General features: G+C 31.4%; 4 protein-coding genes across 4 annotated transcripts in view; 1 reads left to right on the top strand and 3 right to left on the bottom strand.

The window, feature by feature from the left end:
- The first annotated feature begins 11,486 nt into the window (after positions 1 to 11,486).
- Positions 11,487 to 12,258, top strand: LOC107463326 (protein CHLOROPLAST VESICULATION). Its single transcript, XM_016082116.3, has 2 exons — positions 11,487 to 11,625; positions 11,728 to 12,258. The coding sequence occupies exons 1-2, from the start codon at positions 11,531 to 11,533 to the stop codon at positions 12,101 to 12,103; spliced, it is 471 nt and encodes a 156-aa protein (XP_015937602.1). The 5' UTR covers positions 11,487 to 11,530; the 3' UTR covers positions 12,104 to 12,258.
- A 2,040-nt stretch (positions 12,259 to 14,298) lies between these two features.
- LOC107463325 (uncharacterized) lies at positions 14,299 to 16,926 on the bottom strand. Its single transcript, XM_016082114.3, has 3 exons — positions 16,371 to 16,926; positions 15,643 to 15,687; positions 14,299 to 14,795 (listed from the first exon to the last, which is right to left on the bottom strand). Exons 1-3 carry the CDS (start codon positions 16,823 to 16,825, stop codon positions 14,738 to 14,740), a joined length of 558 nt encoding a protein of 185 aa, XP_015937600.1. The 5' UTR covers positions 16,826 to 16,926; the 3' UTR covers positions 14,299 to 14,737.
- A 717-nt stretch (positions 16,927 to 17,643) lies between these two features.
- Positions 17,644 to 23,492, bottom strand: LOC107463281 (protein HIGH CHLOROPHYLL FLUORESCENCE PHENOTYPE 173, chloroplastic). The gene is made up of 13 exons (XM_016082056.3): positions 22,711 to 23,492; positions 21,439 to 21,651; positions 21,125 to 21,329; positions 20,895 to 20,970; positions 20,659 to 20,794; positions 20,426 to 20,530; positions 19,840 to 19,920; positions 19,109 to 19,198; positions 18,908 to 18,973; positions 18,553 to 18,609; positions 18,378 to 18,455; positions 18,248 to 18,295; positions 17,644 to 18,118 (listed from the first exon to the last, which is right to left on the bottom strand). Exons 1-13 carry the CDS (start codon positions 23,272 to 23,274, stop codon positions 18,047 to 18,049), a joined length of 1,791 nt encoding a protein of 596 aa, XP_015937542.1. The 5' UTR covers positions 23,275 to 23,492; the 3' UTR covers positions 17,644 to 18,046.
- Positions 23,493 to 24,541: 1,049 nt separating this feature from the next.
- The window catches only part of LOC107463290 (probable terpene synthase 2), a 38,885-nt gene continuing 36,577 nt past the window's right edge, over positions 24,542 to 26,849 (bottom strand). The window contains exons 6-7 of the mRNA XM_016082067.3: positions 25,361 to 25,609; positions 24,542 to 24,859 (exon numbers count right to left, since the gene is read on the bottom strand). Coding sequence (XP_015937553.2) covers positions 24,542 to 24,859; positions 25,361 to 25,609 — 567 coding nt within the window. The remainder of the gene's footprint in view (positions 24,860 to 25,360; positions 25,610 to 26,849) is intronic.

Below are 26,849 nucleotides of genomic sequence, written 5' to 3'. Positions count from 1 at the left end.
AAAAAACTAAAAGAAAATTACATTAAAACTACTCTAACAAACGTTGTACCAATAGCTTAAGTATGAAGATAAATTGTGAAAGCTATGATATCCAAATTGCAAACCAAGACCATGAATCGCCAATCTATCTCCAAAAGTGTTAGTTTTTCTGAATTCGTGATAAAGATCCAAACTGTTCAGTCTACTACACCGTCTTTAATAGTCATCACTCTTGTCGAATGTAGCTCAATAGTATTTTATGAATAAAGCTTTATTGTTACCATCGAGTTAACTTACAATGTTATTTTGAAGATGCTTAAACTTAGGGTTAAATCCGGATCCCAAAAGAATACCCCCATAATTCTGTTAAAGTCACCGTTTAGATCAACTTCCTTAACTTTGAACTATAGCAATTCAGGAATCTTCCTTCAATCTCTTAAAATTTCACTGCACACTGCGCTATCATCTTTATTGATAAAGCTATCAGAATATAGTTTGATCTACGAATAGTTAGAAGATAACCAACGGATCTATATTTTCATAAAATTTCCTGCTTTGTTTTTCTGACCTGTGATACTTCTATCAAAGTCAGGAAGTAGTTTTTAGCCAGATGGACAATAAACTTGTGAATGTTATTTTCTTCTAGAGATCTATCCTCCTTGAAAATGTGCTGATTCAACTAGAATCAAAGAAAAGTTAGACTTAATAGAGAACTACCCATTGGTAATGGCTAACCAACCAACCAAAGTTTGCACCCACTCCTGTTTTAGAGAGCTTAATAGATGGGGAAAAAAATAGAATGATGTCCTCACTTGGCATCTCTGCAATGCGGTTATAATATCATGCCCATAATCATATTTACTTGGCAAGACCTTCACCCTACTCAGCGCTTTTTTATTATGAAAGTCAACCTCATCATATTAGTATTGTCATCACCTGTTCAGGTCTAAAACCTAAGCCTCCTTATTTTTTGGCAAGCAAAGTTTGTCTCAACTCGGAAGGTGGGGTTTTCTTTCAGAGCTATCATTTTTTCCATACAAATTAAAGCTAAAGCGGATTGAGTTAATGTTATCTTTTCTGTAAGAGAGAGATTACGAGACTTTCAAGTACTTACCATTCTAACCACGTTAAATTGGTGGTCTTTTGAAAGATGGAAGAGATAAGTGGCTGATTTGTTGGTCCCAATGATATTTGGGACTAACCTTAGTTCTTCAATGTTATTTTTAATTTGAGCGGTTAGATCATTTTATTATTAGATCTAACAGTGTAGATTTAAATACGTATTATATGTTTAATTTTATTAAAATACTACCTAATATTTAATGTTTTTAAAAATGAGTTCTTTTTTTTTTCTTGTTATTTATTTTTGAGTATATACCAATTTTGGTCTTCAAAGAATTTTAAATTTGACACTTTAGTTCCCAACTAAAATTAATTACTCGATTGGTCCCTAACAATTAATTCCGTCAGTCACTTAAATCCTTTACTCCGTTAACTCCAACAGAGGACAAAATAGTCCCTGACAACTCTAACAGGAGACAAAATGGTCTCTGATCTCCTTTGTTCGTAAACGACAATGTTCTCTCCTAATTTTCATTATATCTCGCATAACACTAGCAGTCTAACACTATAACTTCAAACTACACAATACACACTCTATAAATTTAATGTTCACAAGAAAAAATTTTCAACTTGTTCTCAAAAAATTCATACTCAGAAACTAATACCTATATCTCTCAACTAGTTATCGTTTTCGATGGATCCTCTGAATTTAGACAGCAAGTTTGGTTTGTTAAGACCCGTCGTCGTCGTTGCCATCTCCCTCCTCCTCTGTCCTATCATCTCCATGACCACATTGTCCACCACTCCGATCGCTTCCTTCAGCTTCTTCTCCGAACCAATATTTAGGAATCACTTCAGTTTTCATATGAGTGGCAACGGTGACATTACTCGTTGTACTGATAGCTTGGATGCGAGGTCAAAACTGTCTGCCAACTTGGACTTTGGAAAAGAAGGAATGAAGCACTCGGTGTCTATTTCAAATGAGGATTTGCATATGATGTCAAAGGAGAATCTTCTCATGATGTTCTAATGTCCAACAATCTATATTGCTTTTCAGAGAGTGGAGAAAGGCGTGCCCTTGGAGTAGTTGTGGAACTTGGTCTTGAGGATGTTGTGGACGTGTTGGGGTTGGAGGTGATGTTATCGAAGACGTGGAAGTGGATGCTTTTGGTGGGTGAAGTGCAGAGGAGGTGGATGTACCAGTCACAAAGATTGTGTGGTCCATGACATGTTGAGGTAGGTGCGACACGTGTGACAATTACACCATGGCTTAATCTTGGAGCTAAAGAGGAGGAAGAAAAGATGGAAAAGAAGAATGTGAAGGTGAAGAAGGAGAGTATGAATGTTAGGGTTATGCAAGATATGATAAAAATTGGGGAAGAACCGTGTCGTTTTCGAATAAAGGGGTCAGGGATCATTTTGTCCCTTGTTAGAGTTGTCAGGGACCATTTTGTCCCCTGTTAGAGTTGTCAGGGACTATTTTGTCCTCCATTAGAGTTAACGGAGTAAAGGACCTAAGTGACTGACGGAATTAATTGTTAGGAACCAATTGAATAATTAATTTTAGTTGGGGATTAAAGTGTCCAGTCTGAATTTCTTTGAGAACCAAAATAGGTATATACTCTTCATTTGTTACAGATCGAATCTCTTCTTCTTTACCACCATAATGAAAACTGGCGCTAGGAGCAATTTTTCCTAGCATGCCGAGCACGCCATCAGGAATCCCCACGAACGCAACTGTCAGGACCTGGATCAAGACTATTCCTCACTCCTGCCCACTCGTCCCTGAGATTTGTGATCTTTTTCGCACCGGTGTTCTCAGATTAAAGGAGGAGAAGCTTAGGTTTGGATGGACGATCAAATTGTGGGTAAGAACAAAGAGTGACGACTGGATTCGGGTGAGCTTTAATCAAATAAAAAAGCAATCTTGGTTGTTGGATCTTCTTTTCACCGGCGGCTCTGATACAAAGATATTCTTATCACATGCTCCTCCTCAGCATCAGATGAAAGTGCTCCTTTTTCATAAACCTGAAATTGACGGTGAGCCACATAAAAAATCAATGAAAAGACATGTTAAGAGATCAACTATAAACTACTAAAATAAATTTAGCTATGGATAAAAAAAATAATTTTACATTTTTCTTAATGCAATATATTTGTTGAAACTTATAATTGATGAGCAGGAAATAATAAAAAATCTTTCTAATGAATAAATACATCTTTGATTGAAATGTGTTAATTAAACTGAGTGAGTAAAAGATTGGTGATGAACTTTTTTTAATCAATGATTGATTGGGGTTGAAGATACATTCATGAAAATAGTTATAGCTCTTTTTAAAGAGTTAATTAATGATAATAATTAAATCTATTTAACAGGAATAAACATACATTATAAATGTATTGAGAATCAATTTCTAACCAATATAAAATTTACCAACTTCTACTAACTCTTATCGGACTCTCTAACCAATATAAAAATTACCAACTTCTACCAATTCTTTTCGGAATGGGCCCAAAATTCATTAACATACAAAAATCATCTCAACTTAATCCTAATTTGCGTTGCACCCCCTCTCCCCCCCTCCTCTCTCTCCGTCTCCTCTCTCATCTTACTCTCAATGCCTACAAATCTTATATAGCCACACCACAGTCTCCTACCGGTTCCGACGAGCGTCCCCCCACGACAAGTCGCCGGAGAAGACAACCAGAACCATCAACGAAGAGAGCCCTATGCGTAGGGACGGTTCTAGGTGTAAGGGTGTGGGGGCAAGCGCCCCCAGTACAATTTAAAATTTTTTTGAGTAATATATGATAATAATATTTATTTATCTTCATTATATTATTGATTTTGATCCCATAATAATATTTTACTCAACTTTTGAAACTTGATATTCAATTTAAGAATTTCATATTATATATGTTATAATGATCAAATCTCAAATTTAAATAAGATTAGTATTCTGTTTTAGAAATCAACTTGAAAAAATATTATTTATCCATTAATATTTTTTCTTTTAAAGTTAGATTTTAGTTTTTTTTATGACAACTGCATTAATTGAAAGAACTTTCTAAACTATGAATATCATTAAGACCTAATTGTATGGAATGTAAATTTTTAAATGATCATTTAGTGATATATGTAGAAAAAAGATATTTCAATTGTATTGTTAAAAAAAAGATTATTCAATCTTTCTAAAATATGAAACTTAAAAAAATAGAATTTTAAATTATATATTATTATTTAAATTAGTAATAACTATTTCTAAGAATATACATTAAAATATAAAATATATATTAAAAATGAGTTAAATAACATATGTATTTATACATAAATACATAATAAATAATTTGATAGCTAAATTTTTATGTACATATAATTTTTTTATAAAAAATATTATTATATTATATATATACTGCCCCCACTATCAAAATTTTCTAGATCTGTCACTGTCTGCGTGCTGTCAACCTTTGCACAACCGCACTGGTAGCCTCGACCCTGATCATCCATCCGCTACAAGACGCTGGCGACAACCCGAGTCACCATGCAAGGAAGATGACGAAGCCATCAATCGTGACTCCTCTCTGTTGAAGACAACATTAGCCACCCCGTGAACCATTTAAAGTGGTCCAACACTGTGCCGCGCACCAATATATCGGCATAGTCGCAACTAGCACCTTCTCCAAGACGCGTTGTGCAGGTTCTTTCCTCTCTATTGTTGTGTCTTCTGACGACTATGTCTTTTTTGGAGGTGTCTTTTTTAGATGCATTTGTGTCTTTTGCGGTTATGGAGATGTTTTTTTTGTATTGGATGTGTCTATTAATGAAGGTGTTTTTGGTGATACGGTGATGACACAAGTACCACAATAACGACAGCACCTGAAGAGGGATAAGTTGCGATCGTAGGTCTAGAAGGAAGATGGACGCTGATCACAGTGACCTTATGGATGGTTACTCAACACAATCTTTATTATTCAAATTTCTTATTAATGTCATTTTTTAAAATTTAAATTTATTAAAATAATTTAAAATTATTAATTATTAATTGAGTTGTCAAAAATTGGCAACACATTGACTCTTAATACTCAATACTTTTCCATTGAGAATTTAAAAGATAATATTTTGTATATGTTGTAAATGTCGTCGCCCTATCTAATGGAATTAATCTAAGGGTAATATATATGTTTGTCTATTCTTATCCGACGCCCTAAATTGAAATGCTATCAATAGTAATAGATAAAATGCAATATGTAAAACACTAAAGGATGCTTCGAAGAGTTTGTATTCACTCATTCGTTTTGTTTGTATGCTTATGGTAAAATAATTGTGAAATTAATAAAAAAAATAAAGCAAAAAAAATCTTTAGAGTATTTATAACTCAAAATCTGCTCATATCATATGAAAAAAATGTAGCCCTGTAGTTAGGATAAGAATGAAGAAAAATGTGATTTTACTAAATTATATTGAAAATTTGTATGTTTTTGAAAGTAATTGTGATAAATATAACATGTGTTTATATAATAATAAAATTATTATAATTCTTTTTAAAGAGTTAATTAATGAGAAAATAGAATCTCTTTATTTATGAGTGAAGAGTGTTTTTTTTATATACTAAATTGATTGATCTTAATAGTTAATTCATGTTTTCGTGAAAAGTCCTAAAAACATTCCTTGTTATTTTTAAATTTTGCTTATAAAAAAATTTATAAATTGGTTTAAACTTACAAAATGACTCAAATATAATGAAAATAACATATATTAGCTCAAATAAATAATATATATATAAATCAACTTATGAGCCAACATGTTGAATTGGTCTATATTCATTAAGTTTTATTCTCTAATATATAGATCTAATTTCTTGAACTATCATTGAGTTCAAACTATCTCATGCATGAATGCAGATTCAATAAATTAAATTTATGAGTTAGTCAAACTCATCAAAATAAAGATGTTAAAAGTAATTTTATATTTTATAATAGAATAATTTTTTTATTATAGATGTGAGTTAAATTTATATTTGAGATTAAAGTAAAAAAAAAGTCGCAATGTTCATAAATTATACTATTCATTAATAGTATTATTGTTATTTTGTTATTATTAGCTGACAATTATATTATTCGTCAGTACAAATTATTATTATTATTATTATTATTAAGTCAAATCTATAATATAAAAAAAATTGATTAGACCAAAGTTGCTAAAGCATATTTTATATTTTTATAGCAGAGTAAGATATGTTTATATTATTGTTATATTTTTTTATTATTAATAGCATTGTTAACTAATAATTTTTTTTAAAGATAAAAAAGTTATTCATTATTTGGCAAAGAATAACAAGTGTTTTTTAAATTATGACAACATAAGAAACGATCAAAGTGTCACTAAATGGTGACAAAATTTGACATATCTTTAATGAAGAGAAAAAAAAAATTTAAGGAAGCTTAATAAGACATAGTACTATGGAGTTCTTACACGAACTTGTTAGATTCAGAGACTATAATAGTTGTGGTGACTACTTCCTTCTTTAAAATGAAGCGGTTTTAATAGCTAATAAAGTAAGCTTATAGTATCATGCAATTTCCATCGTTTTTTTTCTTGCAGGTTTCTAAATTTTTACATTTAAAATCTGATTAAAATTTAAATTTGCCATTTAGCGTAATGTCCAGGTATTTTCAAATACTGAATGTTCATGAATGTGATAGCAAATTTCTAAATTTGACATCGAATTAAATATGTATTGAATAATGATCTTGCATACCACATTTTAAATTTAAAATCTGACATATTAAAATTTAAAATTTGACATTTAGTACAACGCCTAGGTATTTCCAAAAATTTGAATGCTCATGAATGTGATAGCAAGTTTTTAAATTTGGCATCGAATTAAATGTGTATTGAAAGACCCTACATACCAGATTCCTTTTCCTATTTTTGGTGAGTGCAAAAATTTTGGGACAAATCAATTTATTTCACTCCGTCTGTCTCTATTAAGTGTAGAAACAATAGTTTTACCGAGATAACTTGACTAAGCAAAAAAATCAAGATTTATTGTGTTAAAACTCTGTTTTAGCTATCAATTCTGTTATCAATTAGTTATTGGCCAGGAAGGATTGAGTTCTATATATAGGGTTTATGTGGCCCATTTCATGTATAATATAAAACTTCTTCTATTCCATTGAATGATAATACACACAATACCAATTTTATTGTTAATTGCAAAATCTCCTTTGCGACGTTCATCTTCAATTTGCATCTTCTTCACTCTTGATCTCTGGTACCTAACATGGTATCAGAGCAAGAGTTCGATTCAGAAGTAAATTCACCAGAAATCACATCTTCCAAAACCCTAACTATGACTAACAATCTTCCTCTTCTCACAAATAATTCTCAGAAGTTCATGCCGATCGGTGACAAGCTTGATGAAGCAAGCTTTTTTACTTGGGAACAACTTGCTTTATTCACAATAGGAGCCAATGATCTTGAAGATCACCTCCAGAAAGAATTGGTCCCCTCCATGTTTGATTCTGAAGCAAATCGTGCATCCAACACAGTTTCAAAGAGTTACAAGGAATGGAAACAACGTGATAATCTTCTCACTACGTGGCTTTTTCAATCCATGGATGAATCTTTTAAAACAAAAATGATTGGTTGCAAATTTGCTTATCAGATGTGGGAAAGAATTCAAGAGCACTTTGCAAAATTTTCGAAAATCAAAATCAAGCAATTGAGGACAGAATTAAAAAACATCAAGAAAGGAGGAAGTTCAGCTAGTGAGTATCTCAAGAAAATTAGAAAAATTGCTGATTCTTTAACTGCCATGGGTCATTGTGCCCCTAAAATTGTATCTTCAGTACTTAATTCTTGTAATCTTTCTTCGATTCGTATGAATAAAAATGATATTAATCATTCATCTCTATGCAAGTCTTGTTGTATGTCCAAAATGCACGCACTACCTTTTAACACTGACAATTTTCAATTTAATCATCCATTAGAAATGGTCTACACTGATGTTTGGGGACACTCATCAATCATTTCTCATCATGGTTTCTCATACTATGTTTCATTTCTAGATGCATGCACAAGATATCTTTGCATCTACTTAATATTCTCAAAGTCACAAGTGTTCGCTGCTTTTCAGCAATACAAAAATCAGATGAAAAATATTATTGGTTTAAGAATTAAACAATTACAATCTGATCATGGTTAAGAGTATATATCTCATTCCTTTAAATCCTTTTTAGCAACAAATGGCATCATACATCGATTTTCATGTCCCTATACTCATCAACAAAATGGTAGAGTTGAGAGAAAACATAAACATTTAGTCGAAGTAAGCCTTTCATTATTAGCTACTGTATCCATGCCTCTTAAACACTGGGATGATGCATTTTTAGCTATTGCATTCATTATAAATAGATTACCTTCCACTATGACATCAAATAAATCACCATTTGAACTTTTACATAAACAGGTACCAGATTACAGTTTTTTTAAAGTGTTTGGATGTGGATGCTATCCTCTACTTACACCTTATAACTCTACTAAATTTCAATTTAAATCTAATTTGTGTGTCTTTATGGGATATGCCCCACATCACAAGGGCTACAAGTGTATGAACTCTCAAGGTAAGGTATTTATTACTCGTCATGTACTTTTTGATGAAACGATTTTTTCATATAGTTCTATGTTTTTAGAACAGTACAACATGCCAGCCAGAAATTCTACTGTCACTTCTATATTGCCGGTTCCTATATTGACTATCACTACCGATTCTACACCTAATTTAGTTTCTCCTTCACTTATCACTCACACATCTACCACACCAATTCTTAGCACTGGCCCTCCAACCTTCTCCTCAGATAAAATAGCTAATTCCCCAATCCCAAATTCTATCTCCATAAGGAACATTGAAATTTCACTTCCGCCCGTTGTCAATTTCAACACCACCAATGTTCATCCTATGGTCACACGCTCAAAGACTGGGTCCCTAAAGCCTAAAGCTTTACAATCCACAATGAAAATTTCTTTTGATCTTCTCAATGAAATACCCCCAGCCCCCAATACTAAACTTGCTCTTACAACACCACATTGGACCAAAGCCATGGAGGAGGAGTTGGCTGTTCTGCATCGAAATTAAAGTTGGACAATGGTTGAATCACCAAAAAATAGCACAGTGATAGGTTGCCATTGGGTCTTTGCTATCAAACGACATCCCGATGGAACAATTCTTAAATATAAAGCACGACTAGTGGCCAAAGGCTTTCATCAACAAGAAGGAATTGACTATGATCAAGTTTTTAGCTCTGTCATCAAGTCAGCAACTATTTGTATCATTTTAACACTTGCAATTTATTAATTTTGGCCAATTCAACAATTCGATTTCAACAATGCCTTTCTTAATGGTGAACTTCAAGAAACTGTTTACATGCAGCAACCTCCCTCTTTTTTCCAAGGCTCCCCAAATCAGGTTTGTAAACTTCATAAGTCAATTTATGGTTTAAAACAGGCCCCTCGAGCCTGGTTCACTAAATTGGCTACCACTTTGTCTCGATTTGGCTTTCAGAATACCATATCAGATTCTTCTTTGTTCTTACGATTTACTAAAACTTTTACTATGTATGTTTTAGTTTATGTTGATGATATTCTTGTTATTTGTAATAGTGATTCTGAGATTATTAAACTTATATCACAATTTCATTCCATTTTTGCTTTGAAGGACTTGGGAGAATTTAATTTTTTTTTAAGCATAGAAGCAACAAAAACAATATAAGAATCTTATAAAAAAAGATAGTCTTTTTTTCTAATAGGTCATAAAAAAGAGGGACTCCCAAATATTAATTCTAACCACGACTTCTTTTATTTATAGTATATTTTGTATTCAAGATTTTATAATATATTGTTTTGTTTACTTTTTCATTATATAAATTTAAAAACAGAAAGCACATTAAATGAAATAAAACATTTTTTTCCAAAACCAAAAAATACCTAATAATCTCTTGGCATCTTATACGGATCGGATCCATTAAGATTTGAACATTTCAAAATGAAATTAATTAATTAAGTTATGCAAAATATACGAAGTTGGTGTATCAGGGATGTAGAGAGAAGTCCAACTTCTCAACCCAAGATTGATGGAAAGCTGAGTACACAAGTTAGAATGAAAGGCTCCTTAGGTAGCGACTTCTCTGTCCTCTTCTAATGTGCAAACACGGCAAGCATTTGGGAGAACAACAACGTTCCTACCCATGTGTCAAAAACTACACTAGTGACTAGTCTCCTAGATTGTAACAGGACAGAATAAGACAGGACAAGACAAGATGAACAGAAACATAAAATTTTGTGTTCTTGTATGTTGTTTGGCAATAAATTAGAATAAATTATAAAAATTCAATTTATTCTCATTCTTTTTCATTTGAAAAATTTGAGATGAAAAATATAATAATAAAAAATATAATTATAAAAAATTAACAAAAATAATGAAAGAAAAAATAAAAAATAAGTTGTGTCTCTGTGTTCTTCCTGTCAGGATGGACACAAAATACACTAATTTAGTGTCTCTCGACACATTGTTTCTGTTCATATCTCATTTGCCAAACACGATTTTGTGTTTTTGTGTTCCTATCTCAGTGTCCTGTCTCTATAAACAAACGCAGCCCTACATTATTTTTAATATTTTTAATATTTTTAATTTTGTTTTTAATATTTTTTATTTATTTTAAAATTATTTTTAAACATTTTTAATTTTGTCCCAAATATTTTAGACGGAGTTAATATTTAGAGATAATTTTGATATAAACAAAAAATATTACGGAAAAATTAAATACAATTAAATGTTAGAAATATTTTAAAAAAATTACAAATATTAGAGACAAAAGTATATTTTATCCATTGATAAGTAAAAACGATAGTATCCTTAAATAATTTGATATATTAAATTAATTTTTTAATAAAATAAATATTATTTATGTTTTAATTATTGTTTTCTAAAAATAGTATATGTATTTTAAAAACTAATCATTAAATTAATTATTAGTGTACATGTATTATTTAATTTATTTATATAAATTTAATTTATTTAATGGTTGAATTTTAGTGTATACATCACATAATTAATTATTCATATATAAAAATATTTTTTATATAATTATATAAGTGACCACCTTATTTATTTTTATATAATTTATCATTTAATATTGAATAAAGCAGTATGAATCTTATTAAAATTACATTCAATATTTGATGAATAATAAATAAGTTGTTATAATATTTTTCTCGGAAAATAAATACGAAAGATATTTCTTCTTCGTCAAAAGTTGCCGTGATGATTTGACTAACATCCATGCACCTTTTTTTTCTTTTTTTTTTAATTTTCTATTTACCGATTTATAAGATATAAGATATTTATTTCATCTTCCTCGTATACTATATATGTACATATATAGGCAAGGAAGGAATTGATTGAATCTTGAATCTTCAAATTCATAAAATATGAGAACGAGTTGTTTCCTCAACCTTCCAATTCCAACTTCAAACCAAGCTCCAAATGCTTCTCTAATCCCCATAAAGCCACCTCAAGTTTCATTGTAAGTTTTTAATTAATATATTAATATTCATATGTATACTATACACTTCAATTCATACAAATATATAATAATATAATTTCCTTCTTGTAATATAATATAAAGGGTGAAAATTGAAGGAAATTGGAAGAGACATGTTATGGTGGGAGTGACAATAATAGGGTTGGAATTGATCATCAATAATTCTTTATTGGATCATGAAGCTTTTGCTGAGGAGATCATGAAAAGTAGAGTGGCATCACATAACTCATCCTTAGTTTCTTCGGTTGGCAGCGGCAGCGGCAGCAAATGGAGTGAAAAAAGGGCATGCCCGCCTTGGCACGGCAGCTCGCTGGAAACCATTGTGCCGGAAAATCTTCCGAGGCCAGCGGCACGGCGGAGGTACGAGGCTGTTGGTTCCCAATTAAAGACTGCGCCACCGCTCTTGGTGGACAAAACTAAACTAAGAAGCAACAACAAAGAGAGTTGCTTCTCTATGTGAAAAACCAAAAATTGATCAAATAATTGTTTTAACATGTGTGTATACGTAGTTATTATCAATTAGATTGTTTGTCACTATAAACATTCATCTTGTAAAGTTATATTTGAAATATCCCACTAAAGAAAAAATCTGTTTCGAATATAATTTAAAAGCAATCCTGTATAATCTGTAAATATTATTATTTTTATTAGTATTTGATCAATAATAATTTATATCTATATTTATAAAAATTTTATATACAAAAAATATATAATTTATATTCATATTTTTTAAAATTTATATACATAAATTAATAAAATTTATTTATTAAAATTAAATTAGTATGTATACTAATCAAATAATAATAAAAAATATTAAAAATGAGTAAATTACTAATTTTAAAGAGTTTTTCATAATTTAATGGTAATTTAAAATGAATTATGAGCATACTCAAATTTTAATATTGCAATTTTCCCATAGTAGTACTTTGTTGGATGTGTGTTGGGGTTGTTCATTGTAGTACATGTAGTACAAATTAGGAACCCCTTCTTCCTTCATTTGTACTACCCTGTTTTATTTTTATTTAGAGTTGTTCTATTCTGTTCTGTTTTGTTTTGTTTCCTCTCTCTTTTTCAGTTGAATGTCATTCTGCTCTCTTTTCTTTGTTTATTTTTGTGGATTTGACTTGTTATAAGGTCCTTAACATTCGAGTTTCGAGAGGTTAAAACTTAAACGTCTTACTATCTTTTTTTTATATATATATAAGATACATCATATTTTCCAGCAATGTTCATTATTAGTGAGAAAAAAAAAAACAACCATGTAAATTATCATTACATATGATCTGTCGCACACATGTTTATATATACTCGAAAATTGATTGTAATTAGTCATTATACTAACAGTCGACATTATGAAAATATTATAATTGTATATTCTAATAATAAAAATTATTTTACGTGGTTAATAATAATAATAATAATAATAATAATAATAATAAGTTTTGAATTATTATTTCAAATATTTTAGTTGATTTTCAAGATAGATTTTTCTTGAATAAGAAAAAGAAAATACCCAAACATGTACTTATAAATTACAAATTAATATTCAAATTAGTTTTTGAAATTACACTTTCATCTTAATAGATTTTAGAGTTTCAATTTATTAAATTTGGTTCCCGCAACTTGATATTTGATCTTGTTTTTGTCATCGAACACATGTACTGATAAAGACAGACAGTTATTACATTAGATTTTCTAACAGTTATTTAATGTAATAATTTAAATTTTATTTCGTAATTTACTCCTTAAAAAGCCTTTAAAATCTTTAAATGAAATTAAGATTAGAATTTTAAATATTTAGTAAAGAGAAAATTAAGGTAAAAAAAAGCTTCAATTCAATTATCATTTCAGACGGCCGTTAAAAAGTCTAACGAGATAATTATCAGCACGTCGTTAACCGTTTTGTGATAAAAATAATGTAAGAGACTAATATAAATCACAAATATTAAATTAAAAGATCAAATTAAATAAATTAAAACTTTAACAATTAAATTAAGATATAAATATAATTTCAAAGATCATTTTAAATAGTAACTATATAGTATCCTAGAGTCTCAGTTGTCCAAAGTATTATTAGAATATTTGTAACTATATCCTTTGTAACAAGAACAATCTCATTGGATATTTGGAATTGAAAATAAATTCTTAACCACAATAGTTCTTTGTGACAAGAGTAATTTTATTGGAGTTGCAATTGATAGTAAATTCTTAAATAATATAGTAATTTACTTGTCTACGTTATATATCCCTTCAATCTTAAATTCTTAATCCAATTCGAAATCTTCTAACTCTGACACCATCAATGGGGTTATCGTTAGCATAAATTAGGATATTTGATTATTAAAATTAAGTAATTATTCACATAAAGATGTTTTTATATTAAAATAATAACAAAAAGATTATTAAATATTTGACTAAATATAATATGTGCTAATACAATAATACTTTAACTATTATTTTTACGTAAACCCTAAACCCTAAATCCTAAATAAAGACTTTATAATAAACTCTCAAAACAACTCTCAATGCAGTTTGCTACAAAACTCATTTCCAAAAAAAATTCCAAACATAACAAATTAGACCAAATTTAGAATATAAAGTTGTAAATTGTAATGGAAACCTACCTCCTAATTGTTATTTGTTACTCAAATGAGATAAAAGAAACATCCTCACATAAAGACACTAGTGATATTTTAAGTAAGCCACATAGGAAAATACTAATTTTACAATTAAAAAGGAGTCAACAAACAATAATTACTTAATTACAACGAGAAAAAGTCAGAATTACCCTAACAACAGAGCAAGGAGGGGAAATATTTAGACCAAACTCAGATGAGTTTATACACACACCTCTACACTGGCCAACGAATTTGAAAGGTACCAATTTTTTTTGTTCTTTATTCTTCTCCCTTACCCCAAAAACAAAAGGTGGCATGATGTCCTTATAGAGATACCAGCTTTTGATAACTATTCTTTCATACATTAACATGAATAGGTAAATATAATTACGATGATTAAGAAACTCAGCTATTTTTAGAGGTCAGCCTGTTTTCTTTAAGAAAATTAATTTGAATAATATAGAAAGTATAGAAATTTAAGGTCCATCATCGGCATCACCTATCAAATTACAAATGTCCGAACATTCCACCAGACTGCATAAGAAAACACATGAACTAATTAGTTGAATAATTGGAGTGTCTATGTAAGGTTCTAAGTAAAGATATTAATTTTAAAAGTTAAAGAGTAAATCGGTATTATTTTAGTCACTAATATTTGAATTTACAATCAAGAGAATCTTTAACTTTTTTTTTTCTTCAAAATAGTCCGTAATTTTTTTCGAAACCTTTCAATATCATTTTTCTTCCAAAATTTACTTTACTTTTTAATCTCATTAACACTACTCCAAAATCAATACTACCATTACCACCACCATAACAACATCAATAATAACAACAAAATCAATAATCAAACCCACCACCAAAGCAGCAAGAACCCCCAAGTTGGTGGTGGTGATGGTTAGGGTTAGGGATAAAACAAAATAAAAAAGAAAGACGATGAGGATCGGTATAAAATTATGAGAGAAGAATGAGGGTATTATTGAAAATAAATAATTTAAGGACTAATTTAAAAACGTTGGAAACGGTTTTAAGCAATAAAAAAGCTTAAAGACCATTCTAACTTCAATACAGGTTCTTGAAAATCTAAGTTGCTAAGAAAATAATCTATTAAAGTTTGATCATTGCTTTGTAGCATCCGAAAGACAAATTCTGTTTAACATTATGCTAATGTGTCAGCAAGGATCAATCATCAAACTTAGCTTGTAACTCCTCTCAATTTTGGAACATAAAGATGGCTCTAACTTTTTGCGTTACATTGTCAGTAATAAAGTTTAAACTGCTCAAAACCTTCAGTTTTGTATTCCATTGGTCCTAGTGGTTTAGCTGGCACTAGTTGACACAATTCATAGCATATGTATAGATAGTAGTTGAATTCATTTACCAGTATTGACGAGTTCGAAAACCTTGCTTGAAAACAACCAGAGGCCTGAAACATTCAAATTTCAAATAGTATTTAAACCACTATAATCAATATTGGCTCAAAAAGAGAGAGACAGAGAGATCTTAACATTTTATCTTTTATATTTTTCTTGTTGGAAAGAATTAAGAAATTAATCTCAAGATTCAAGTGAAACTATTTCATCACTTTTTGCTAAATCTTTAGATCAATACCAAAACAAGTACACCAATAATTCCTGATTATAGAATTTTTTTTTGTTTTTCACTATATTTTTCAATTTGACAGGTCAATGATTAATTTATCATGGATCAAAACTCCATTTAAGAATTGTCGCTGATTAATGGATTACTACATGCATAAGATGGGATTTAAATTCCGACACTTAATTAAATGAACCAATAAGCTAACCATTAAATCAACCCAACTTAATTCCTGATTATAGCAAGTTAACAACTCAACATGTTAATACATGCTAATTGGTTAAACAATAAAAGTTTAATTACATCCATTTTTTCAGATGCGTCAATATAAAAAATAATTATTTTTTATGATATAGCATTAGGCAATTACATGCTCGTGTAAATCTGAAAATACATCAAAATTAAATTCACTTAATAATTTGATAAAATTATTTAATATGATACGTGTCTAACATGTTAGCTATCCTTTGGGTGAAATGTTGAAAGGAAAAATTTGATTTGCTGATATACCTTCGAACGTTAAGAGGGCCTTCTCCCGGAGAACCGTCACCACCACGAATGCAAGTTGTGACGCACTTAATTGTGCAAGATTCCGCTTTCCTTGACTTGGGTCTCTGTATCCTCCCTCTCTTGCAGTCTTTCTCCGCCGCGCACTCACCGGAAAGTGTCTGCGGTATGTTCGACAGAGTCTCCGCCGGTTCGCCAATCGCGTCAACTGCCGCCATTGCCACAGAAGCCATAACCGCCGAAGCCGTTAGGAATCCGATGAGTGCTCCGCTCATCAGTGGAGAACTCACGATTCTTCTGCTTTGGACACTGCTACTACTATTCTTCTTCGAACAGTTGCAGCTGATGGCGGTGCTTCTTCTTCTTGTTGTTGTTGTTGATGTGCCATAATCTCGTAGGAAAGGCAAAGAGGAACTACAAGCAGAGTGGGGCGATAAACTTGGGCCATAAATTTGCATTATCTATCTTTTCTTGCCAAAATTTCTTCTCTATTCTATCCCCACAATTTCTTATATTAAATTACTATGTTTTTTTTTTCTTTCTAAAATGTTCCACTATTTCTCTAGTTCCTGCATATTTCAACGTGAATATTAAAAAGAGAAATCATATTTCAACCCATTGTTCTTTTTTTTAATCTAATTTCGTTTAGCATCCCATTTTTTTATCTAATAAATATTCCATGTTATATCATGTGTCAAAAATGATAAGATTATAAAGTGAATTATTAATGGCCATTAAAATTATAACTTCTATTATATATATGTTTTACTGTCTTAATTTGATAGCAATCACTTTACTCCTCATTCAAGCTTGATCTCATCTTAATATCAAATTCCTGAAGTAACTTTATTTGTTTCAATCAACAATTATTCTTTTTTTTTTTTTCTAAAATCTAGTGTGGCTCTTTCAGGAGGCACAAGTCCACAACTATCATGAATGCATGTCCTCCACAAGTGTTGTGGTGAAGCCTCTCTGGCTCTCTCTGTGCCATGAAAACTAACCAGGGAAGTTAACGAAAATGGGAACTATATTTCCACAAATATATTCCATGTAAAAATCACACGAGCAGCCATCAGATCATGTGACAAGCTGAATTTCAATTTGGTTTAGAACTGTCCAATTATTATGCAACCCATTACTTGGCAGTGATCCGATAACAAGACAATCAGAATTCACAAGCTTATCCTCTAGCATAGCCATCTCTTACTTCCATTTGTTCGTGATCCTAGTGCTCATTCAAGAGATTATATTATTAAAAAGGGTTAACCAACAATAATCGAGACGGAATGCCTTTTAGCAAGGTTTTCGCAGTTTTGATTTTTCCCTTTACTTCAGAAGCTGTCACAAGAATTACATCCAATGATCCAAGAACTCACTCTGTACATCTTATCAAACAAGGCTCTATATATCCATGCTTTTGTTTGCATAATGCATTTCATCTATTGAATATAGGGAAAAAAAAAAATTAAATTTTGGGTAGAATATGAACATACACATATACATTAAAATCTAGCTTTCAGGCTATGTTTGGTTGGGGGAGTTAAAATGGTATAACAATGTTCATGAATGAGAGTGTAACTTATAAAATTACACGTAGAACTCATCCACAAAGATTTTCAATCCACTCTTTACCCCCAGCAAAACAAAACCTAAAGTATTTTGTATTCAACTGGAGGTGATTAGGTATTCTTCTCCAAGACAGAAAGTGCTGGAGTGAGATAGTTATTTGCTTTGTCAGGCAAGTGTGCAACCTAAGCAAACACAAAAAAAAGGGATGAGTTTGCATGAATGCATACCAAATCATAAAGAAGTACCTTTTTTTTTTTTCTCTCATTATATTTCTTTCCAACACACATGATATTAAACCATTGTTCACTTACCAGCTCATACAGCTCCTTCCCTTGCTCAGCAACATACTCATAACAAACCTAGGCAAGGTTAAGACTTCAGTTTAGTTTCTTTGGGCTTAAGCCTATTCTTATTCTTTTTAGCATATAGTGTTATACTCACATCAAAACTTTTGTTTCTAGCTGATGAATCGTGTAGTGCTTTCACACATATATCAGCCACATCGGCGCAGCTGATGCCCTGGTTATGCATTGGAAAAGGTTGAGGCTTATGCAATGGAAAACGAAAAATAAACTGAGAAAAGTACTTGTATCTGATATTAATAGAATACACAGACCTGAGATATTCTATTTCCTTGGTCAAATATTAGAGCACGCTGCCCACCAGGCTCCTCCTGTCAGAGAATCTGAATGTTAGAGAACAAGAACAGAACACAAAACTATGTTTATCACTCTACAAACTGAATGAATACGCTGAACATCTTTCAACATTACACTTTTTGTTTAAATGCCTATAAATAGACCATTTCGTCGTCAATTCTTTAATTTCAATTTGTTTCTTTACCTAACTTCAGTTCTAATTCCTAAGACACTTATTGTGTTTCCAATGATACACATTAAGCATATGCTAGAAACCCAGAAGCCATTTGTTAATCTTAACAACTATATCCTCCAATTTGCAACAGAGTTCACCTCGAGGGGTCCGGGACGAACTATTGTGTATCCAAGACCAGATCTTCTTAAGGAGTCTTCCCCTGCCTGGACACATTCAACAGTGCTCCATAATCAGGTATAAGTCCTCACCCAGGATATATAACTAACTAATTAAAATATAAATAGAGAAGAAGAAACTCTCAAATAAATCCCAACAAATACTCAAGGTATGGAGCTAACCCTCTTGGCTTTAAGAACCTGCTCCCGTCTAGAAGGTTCAATTCCTAATCCCGAACATGAAACTAGAACAAAATCGGTTTCTTGCCCAGTCTGCAGTGTAACACACAAACAAAAGATTAACACCGCACAAAAAGGAATAATCACTGTTTATGCCGAATATATATCATCAACATGCCTTATTAAGCACATTCAGCTTGCTGGTTTTTCTGCTTTCAAACAATGACATTTATGCTGTACAAGAATTTTTCACATAGCTAACAACATGACAACAGACAATAGCATGATACCATGCACAGAACAATTATTTGATTAGGATCGGTATAAACTCATGCAACTAATGTGAAACATAAAATTGGGCGCATGTGTACTCATGCCAGTGAGGGAGCGAGAGTGTAAGAGAGAAGTGAATTTTTGAGAGCACCATACAAAAGTTCCATATTGCGAAAGACAGAAAATTCGAGGCTTTGATAACATTAACTGCTAAGACTAAGACCCATACTGTTGCTGGCATCCTTGCCCACAAACATAACAAGAAAAAGAAATTTGGACATCATTTATCCTGTTCATTCATCTCAAGCAAGAAGTAATAAATAATACGAATAAGCTCTACCATCGGAATCTACAAACAAACAAGCTTTACAATTAGCATACATTGAACATTAGACATGCATGCAGATCAGCATTATTGTTCATGCTATATAATGAAGAGTAAACAGTAGTGCAACACTTACAGGCAAGGCTTTTATATATTCCAATATAAGCTTAAAACTTCTCAAATCCTGTTTTGTTTCAGCATTTACTTCGACAGGCTTCTGAAACAATAATGAATATAAAATGAGCAATGGGTGAAAATATTACCTACTTTGAACAAACAAAAATTAACATGGGAAAAAGACAGACCCGGAATAAAATATAATTAAAAAAGAAAGGAGGGAAAGCTAGAAGCTTTCTTCATTTCTCTTGTTTGTTGCCTTGTGGTTTCTCACAGCATTAGTCTTTCTCTAAACTAGCTTCTAGCTTTTGGGGAGAGAATTAGGTTCACAAAGTAACAATCTTAACACCATCCAAAAAATCTTTGTATTTTCTTCTTTGTCTAAAAAATTTCTTCATCTATAGAAAAAGGTTGTAGAATTTATTTAGTTTTGGGACAATATCATGCTTGTTGTCCAATAATGTAATGAACTAGATTGTGATTTGTCAGTGTAAGTACAAGAGAAGGGATCATAATATATGCACAAGAAAGGGATTGTAAATCTATCTACATGAAAAGATGCAGTCAACATGTGTAAATTAAAATTTCTCTTGCCAAAAGGAAACCTGTCTTCTAGGCTCAAAGCGTATAGTCAATGTATGTATAAGGAAAGGGTCCAATGGTGGATCGTCTGGTTGCACAGGCCGGAATGATGAAAATGGTACTCTAACCTGCCACATAAATAAAGATAGTAAACAAAAGCTATAACTTTACCTATCATGACTTAGAATTCAAAGCAGGTTAATAAAAAATGTAGAATCAATGGACCATAACTTCATTAGAAGGGAATGATTGTTACCCTACAAAATCCCACTTTTGTACTAATTCTTGCAAAATATAACTTGCTCTGACTTGGGTCCGCCAATGGACCAGCCTCGAGAATTAATACATAGGATCTTCCATTTCCACCAACAGAAAGAACCAGACCCTCATATCTAACATCATGACAGATTTTGACTCATTATACATAAATCAAGGTATAAGTTTATATCTTCAGAAACACAACAAAATAATTATTTATTCGGTGTCCAGTACCTGTCAAGAGTGGAACCTAGAGGTAGAGAAAGCTTTTTGGACAGTTCCACAAACCCTCCTCTAGTGAAGACATACCCTAAAAGTAACAACAAAAGAATATATAAGGTCAAAACTCAAAGGAGAATTTTTGGAATCCCTGTTTACATTAAAAGTAGTAGCATATGAATCTTCTCTTGTAAGCAATGCAGCCAAAAATCCCAGCTAAAATTATTCATTAAGATCCACCATACCTGAGAAAACAGCCTCTCCATTCTCAGTGAACTCAAACTTAGCATCCATCCCTCCATCATATTTTGTGGCAACTACATCCTGGAAGTAAGTTCCTTGTCGAACTTCCCATCCATCCAATGAAGACGGAGATTTGAATTTGGTAATCACAAGCTTGCTTTTACTGCTTTTACCAGCACGCAACTGGGCCAATTTATTGTTGTAATCCTGAAAATCAAACATAAGCACTGATAAATAAACCACAGTAGAGAAGACATGCTTGCATACAGGCAACACCTTGGCATAAGGGAAGAGATTTTAAGGAATTGAGTCACACCTGAAATGCTTTACAGAGATTATAAACTCCTAGATGATCAACTCTGAAGAGATCACCTGTAATGGTAGAGCGGGCAGTAGCACAATAGATTATTTTATTACAGCCTTCTACAGCAGCCTTGAGGGTTGCCGGATCGCCAACATCCCCAATCACTATCTCGACCGACCTTGGGAGCATGTCTACTACCTCCTGATCTGCTTTCCTTACCAAAGCCTTTAATGCGGAAAAAGAATTAACTGAAGTCATGAAGCAGAGCAAGACCAAAAAATAGGCCAAATCGAATTAAAGTAGACCAATTTATGCTGGACAAAATCTAAAGCAATTATCAGCAATGATCTTCCACATGAGTGTGTGATTTTATAGATATTGATCCACATTTTCCTTGTTTTGCCCTCATATTATACACATATGTACAAATACAAGCATTGCCACCTGTTATCTGTTTGTTCGTTTTGACTCAATACATATATCATACATTACTAGCACTCACTGAATGTAATGGATAACATTAGATAGCAGATTGTATTAGAGATATATTATATGTGCTCACCTTTGTCATCCACACCAAGCCAACACACCTTTTTTACCATTCGACAGGTGTGTGGGACTCATCTCATGTGGTCAAATATACATTCCAGGTTAATGCTCACTTTGGTTCTTGTAGGAACACACCTAAGTCATCTTACCCATATAGCTTTCGATATGTCAACATAGTTCCATAAATAACAAATATAAGTCAAATTAGTCTCTTAACATGAGTTAGTGAGTTACATTAGTCCTTGAGAGACCTTCAAAAGACTAATTTGATTCATGTTGCTAGATACAGAGACTATTTTGACCCATCAAAGGCTACATAGACCAAAATGACTGAAGAGTATTCCTACCGGGACCAAAGTGAGCATTAACTATATATATAATCTTGATGCACCGACATTTTACAAAGTCATCCAATCACACTTATTTTTTAATGAACATGGGTAGTTATTTTTGTTAACATAGCGTGACATAATTGGATGCCCATGTAAGGCAGCATTACACCTATAAATTTTCAATACATATACAGTATAAACAAACATTGTGCTGAATGATCTCCCTACTTCACATCATTACTAACACAGACTTCCATGCAGTTGTGAAGTTGGATAGTTAAAAACCGTGACCATTCTCAACTATCAACACGAAAACAACTGCACGGTGAATTTCCACCTCCTAACAATCCTAATATATACACATAACATTACTCTAAGTGGAAAAGATTGAGAAACAATGCACCTTGACAAGGTAACCTCTGATCATGAGCTTACGGACCACAATGCGGCCTATGCGACTTGTGGCACCAACAACAAGAACAGTAGTGTTCTGTGCACCGGGAATAACGAACTCGCACATCGGCCCCTCCCTTATGAACAGAGTTTCTTCATCGTCCGTACGACTTGTCCTCGAAATCTGTCCTAATCCCGAGAATTTCCTCCAAACCTCATCGAAAATCTGCCGCGATTTCCTTCCCAGTCCCACCGGATTCACGTCGTCAAGGCTAAGTTGCAATCTGTTATCATCATCCTCGCCTTCTTCGCCGTCGCCGCCGTTGCCGTCGTCACTTTTCTTTTTCCTTTTTCTTTTGCCGCTGTCTTCGGTGCTCTTGGCGGAATCGGAAGGAGGAGAAGCCCGTGGAACTAGAATCAACCGAGTGTTCCTCTTCGGTCTCAGAGAATTAGAGCACGTGGTGAAATGTGTTTTGGAGAAGGCGTTGATGGAAGAAGCTAGAAGCTCCGAAGAGAATCTAGTGTTTGAGTAGAGAGCAGTGTTAGCGGTTGTTGCCGCCGCGGCGCTACTCATGATTCTTGAATTTCAGGTGCGTGTGTTTGATTGATAGTTAGTTAGTTAGCTAGTTACCATTTGAGAACCAGAAATTGTTGCGAGAGGGAACAGTGTGATGTACAGCAAAGAGCAATAGATGTTGTTTGGAAGGTGAAGGTTGTGGAGAGGAAGGCAAGAGAAATATGGACCACATGGCATGGGAAAGAAGAAAGGAGGAAAAATGGTGACTTGGGTGCTTCCACGTACACGTCTCAATACTCTTTAGTTCCAGCTCGGACTTATGTTTTTTGGATATGGTACTTGACTGCCTTCGTGTTTTCCACCCGAAGTCCTTAGAATGAGAGATTTAAAAGCTTTATTTTGGTAAAAATATTATAATAGATATAAATATAAGTTTAAATTTAAAAATTAGTTAACGTATAAAGTTATATTAGATTTTTAAACTTTAAAAAATAAAAATCAACTTTAAAAAATTCTACCTTTAAATACACACATAAACACATGATCTTTTTTATTTACCAAACACAAAATAAAAAACTTAAACTTTTAAAAAATACAAATAATCTCTTTGAAAAGCTTTACAACAAAGCCAAAATATTAATTAATATATAAAATTATATTAGATTTTTTAATTTTGATAAGTATCGTCGATTTTAAAAAATTCTGCATTAGATACTTTCAAAAGTATTTTTATCTTTTAAAAATACAAGCACATAATTTTTTTAATGTATCAAACACAAAAAAAGAAGAATTTGTACTTTATAAATTTTTTTCAAAAATTTTTATCAAACTAAATTTTAGTCATTCGAATGAAAAATTTTAATTTTTAATAAATTTTTATTCATTAAAAATTTTCAAAAATTGTTAGACTAGTTTTTTTTTCATTTTCAATCATATTTTGATTATAAATAAATAAATTCTTAACGAATTTTATTATAATATAATTAAATTGCTAAAAAGTTATTATAAAATAAATTAATTCCTTTAAAATAACAAAGAGATTAATCTATTTCATGATAATAATTTTTAAGAATTTATAAAAAATAAAAATTCGTCACAACCAAAATGTTTGTTAATCTTAAATTTGCTCTTTTTTTGTTTTATTGACAAAGTAATGACTAGTGAGGCAGAAGATCTTGTTCCATAAATAACAGACCAACCACACAATAATTAACGCTTCAAAATATAAGTGTTATATTATAGCATTTTATAACCAGCAAAGGTTATAAATTTTATTCTTACAATCTCTAAGTGTAAATAACTGGATAATTCAAAGGATAATATCTTAAATAAGAAAATTCTCCTCCGATTTTATTGGCAACGGATCAACAAGCAAAGCTTCGATGCATTCCTTCATTTTTCCTTTAGCATGAGTGTAACAATCTTCATCTTTGTACATCACATCAATAAATCGTGCCATGTTGACAATTCGCATTAGAAACATCACTGGAACTTCTGTTGGCTTCAGGCATTCTTCATTTATATTCTTCCAAGCATCTGTAACTCCCTTTTGCAATTCTTGAATGGCTTCTTCTTTGGATATATCATATTCTCTCATATAGCATTCTAAGAGTGGGACAATATGTTCTCTTTCTTGTTCAAACTGTTTAATATAATGAGATTTAGTTTTTAAAATAATTTTTACATGACTAAAGAATAATAAAAAACATTCAGAAAAATTATTCATTATTAAAATCAGTTATAATATGAATTGAATTTTCAAAAATACAATATGCACACAAAAGTCATCAGCACTATATATTGTTACATAACAAAAATATTTAGAAGACAATAAAAATCAGTTTAAAACAGTTTAAATTTTTATTATTATTTTACATTTTTTAATTATTGTTAAAATAAATAGATAATTTTAAATATAATAAAATATAATTATAAATGTTATATATATAAAAGTTTAGATATCAAGTTAAATAAGATAATTTTAGATTATTATCTTTCTAATATTATTCTTTATATATATATAAACTTATTTTTAATATATATTTTATATTTTAATATATATTTTAAATGAATAGTTAATTTGATGACTAATTTTTGTAGTTAAATTTTTATGTTGTGTTTGTATATTGCATATCAAATATACCTCACTAGAGACTATGTCATCCATGAACCTGCAAACAATTGTGGAAGCTGTAGCAATTTTGGGTTTACTTGTTACCCATTTGAAGATGTCTTCTACCGCGGTATCTCCCATGCCAATGTAAGAACTTGTCATGAGGAATGGATAACCACATGATAATGTTGATATCTGTAAGTGCTCTGCTATTGTTGGTATATACTTGTTATTCAACCATTTGGCCTCGGTCATATAGGCTTGGGTTGTCTCCTGAAGCTGCCATTCAACTTGTATTATATAACAAAATCATTATTGATGATAGTGCATTTGCAATGCTGTGATGTGATGAATTCAATTATTTTAGTAAGGATAAACACGCCAACCACATGAACAAAAGAAATTCATGAATATTTAGACTAATTTACAATTAGAGTGTGAAATATATCAATTCATAACTGTCCAATTTGTCCCGCATAAAAATTATATATGAAAATATTAAGTGAATAAGTTATTTTTATAATTAAGTCTAATTAATTTTTTTATACTTTTATTTTAATTTTTTTAATTTTTTTTAACAAAAACTTTTTGTTATTAATCTTTAAGTTAGTAGATCAATCTAATTGAGCCAAATTCTTTTGGGTTTTTGGATTTCTTTTCTATGTGGAGAAAAAATTCAAATGTTAGTATCCAAATCAATGAATAATTGAAGTGGCTGATGTGAGTTAGGGTTGAGTGAGAGAGGTTTCATTTTGCAAGAAGAACACCAAACACTAGAGAGAAGAGAAGAGAGAAAATCATTTTCGCACATATACAAAATTGTCTCTATAAATTAGTTGTTGCAGATTTGTTAATTGTTGGATCGAGCTCAAATTTGGACTGTTTCACACATCGGGTTCTTTGTTTTCACTGTTCGGATCTTCAATTTGATGTCTGTAGCTGGAGATATTGGTCACGCACAGCAGCTCTGTTTTTGTGGTATTTTTATCTTCTTGTTTTTGTTTTGTAAGATTTGAAACTTGGGTTGTTTGGCTTGTTGTATACACGTTTTGTGCAGTAATTAATGACTCTCTTGTATCCTATTTTTTCATCATAGTGAAGTTATTTTCTGGTTTTGGTGACTTGTGGTTTTAACTTCTCTCATTGAGAAGGTTTTCCACATTAAAAATCTTGGTGTGTTAGCTTGTCTCTCATTTATGATTTATGTGATTTTTCTGTTGCTATTGGGTATTATTGTCTTGCTGTTGATATTTGTTGTGAATGGGTATTGTTGTTCCACTAATTTTTGCAAGTAGAAAATTGTGTGTTTTATTCCTATCAATTGGCATCAGAGCTTATTTTTGGGCATTTGGTTATAACTTGCTTGAAAGATGGAGGCAAATAATTTTACTAGGATAATAAGTTTGAATGGCACTAATTACCATCTATGGAAGGAAAAAATGAAGGATTTGTTGTTTGTAAAAAATCTACATTTACCCGTATTTTCTACACAAAACCAGAATCTAAAACAGATGAAGAA

Source organism: Arachis duranensis, chromosome 8 (assembly GCF_000817695.3).
Source record: "Arachis duranensis cultivar V14167 chromosome 8, aradu.V14167.gnm2.J7QH, whole genome shotgun sequence".
In the NCBI taxonomy this organism is placed as follows: domain Eukaryota; kingdom Viridiplantae; phylum Streptophyta; class Magnoliopsida; order Fabales; family Fabaceae; genus Arachis; species Arachis duranensis.
The sequence above is the reverse complement of the archived record's forward strand: the minus strand, read 5'-3'. Positions and strand labels throughout refer to the sequence as shown.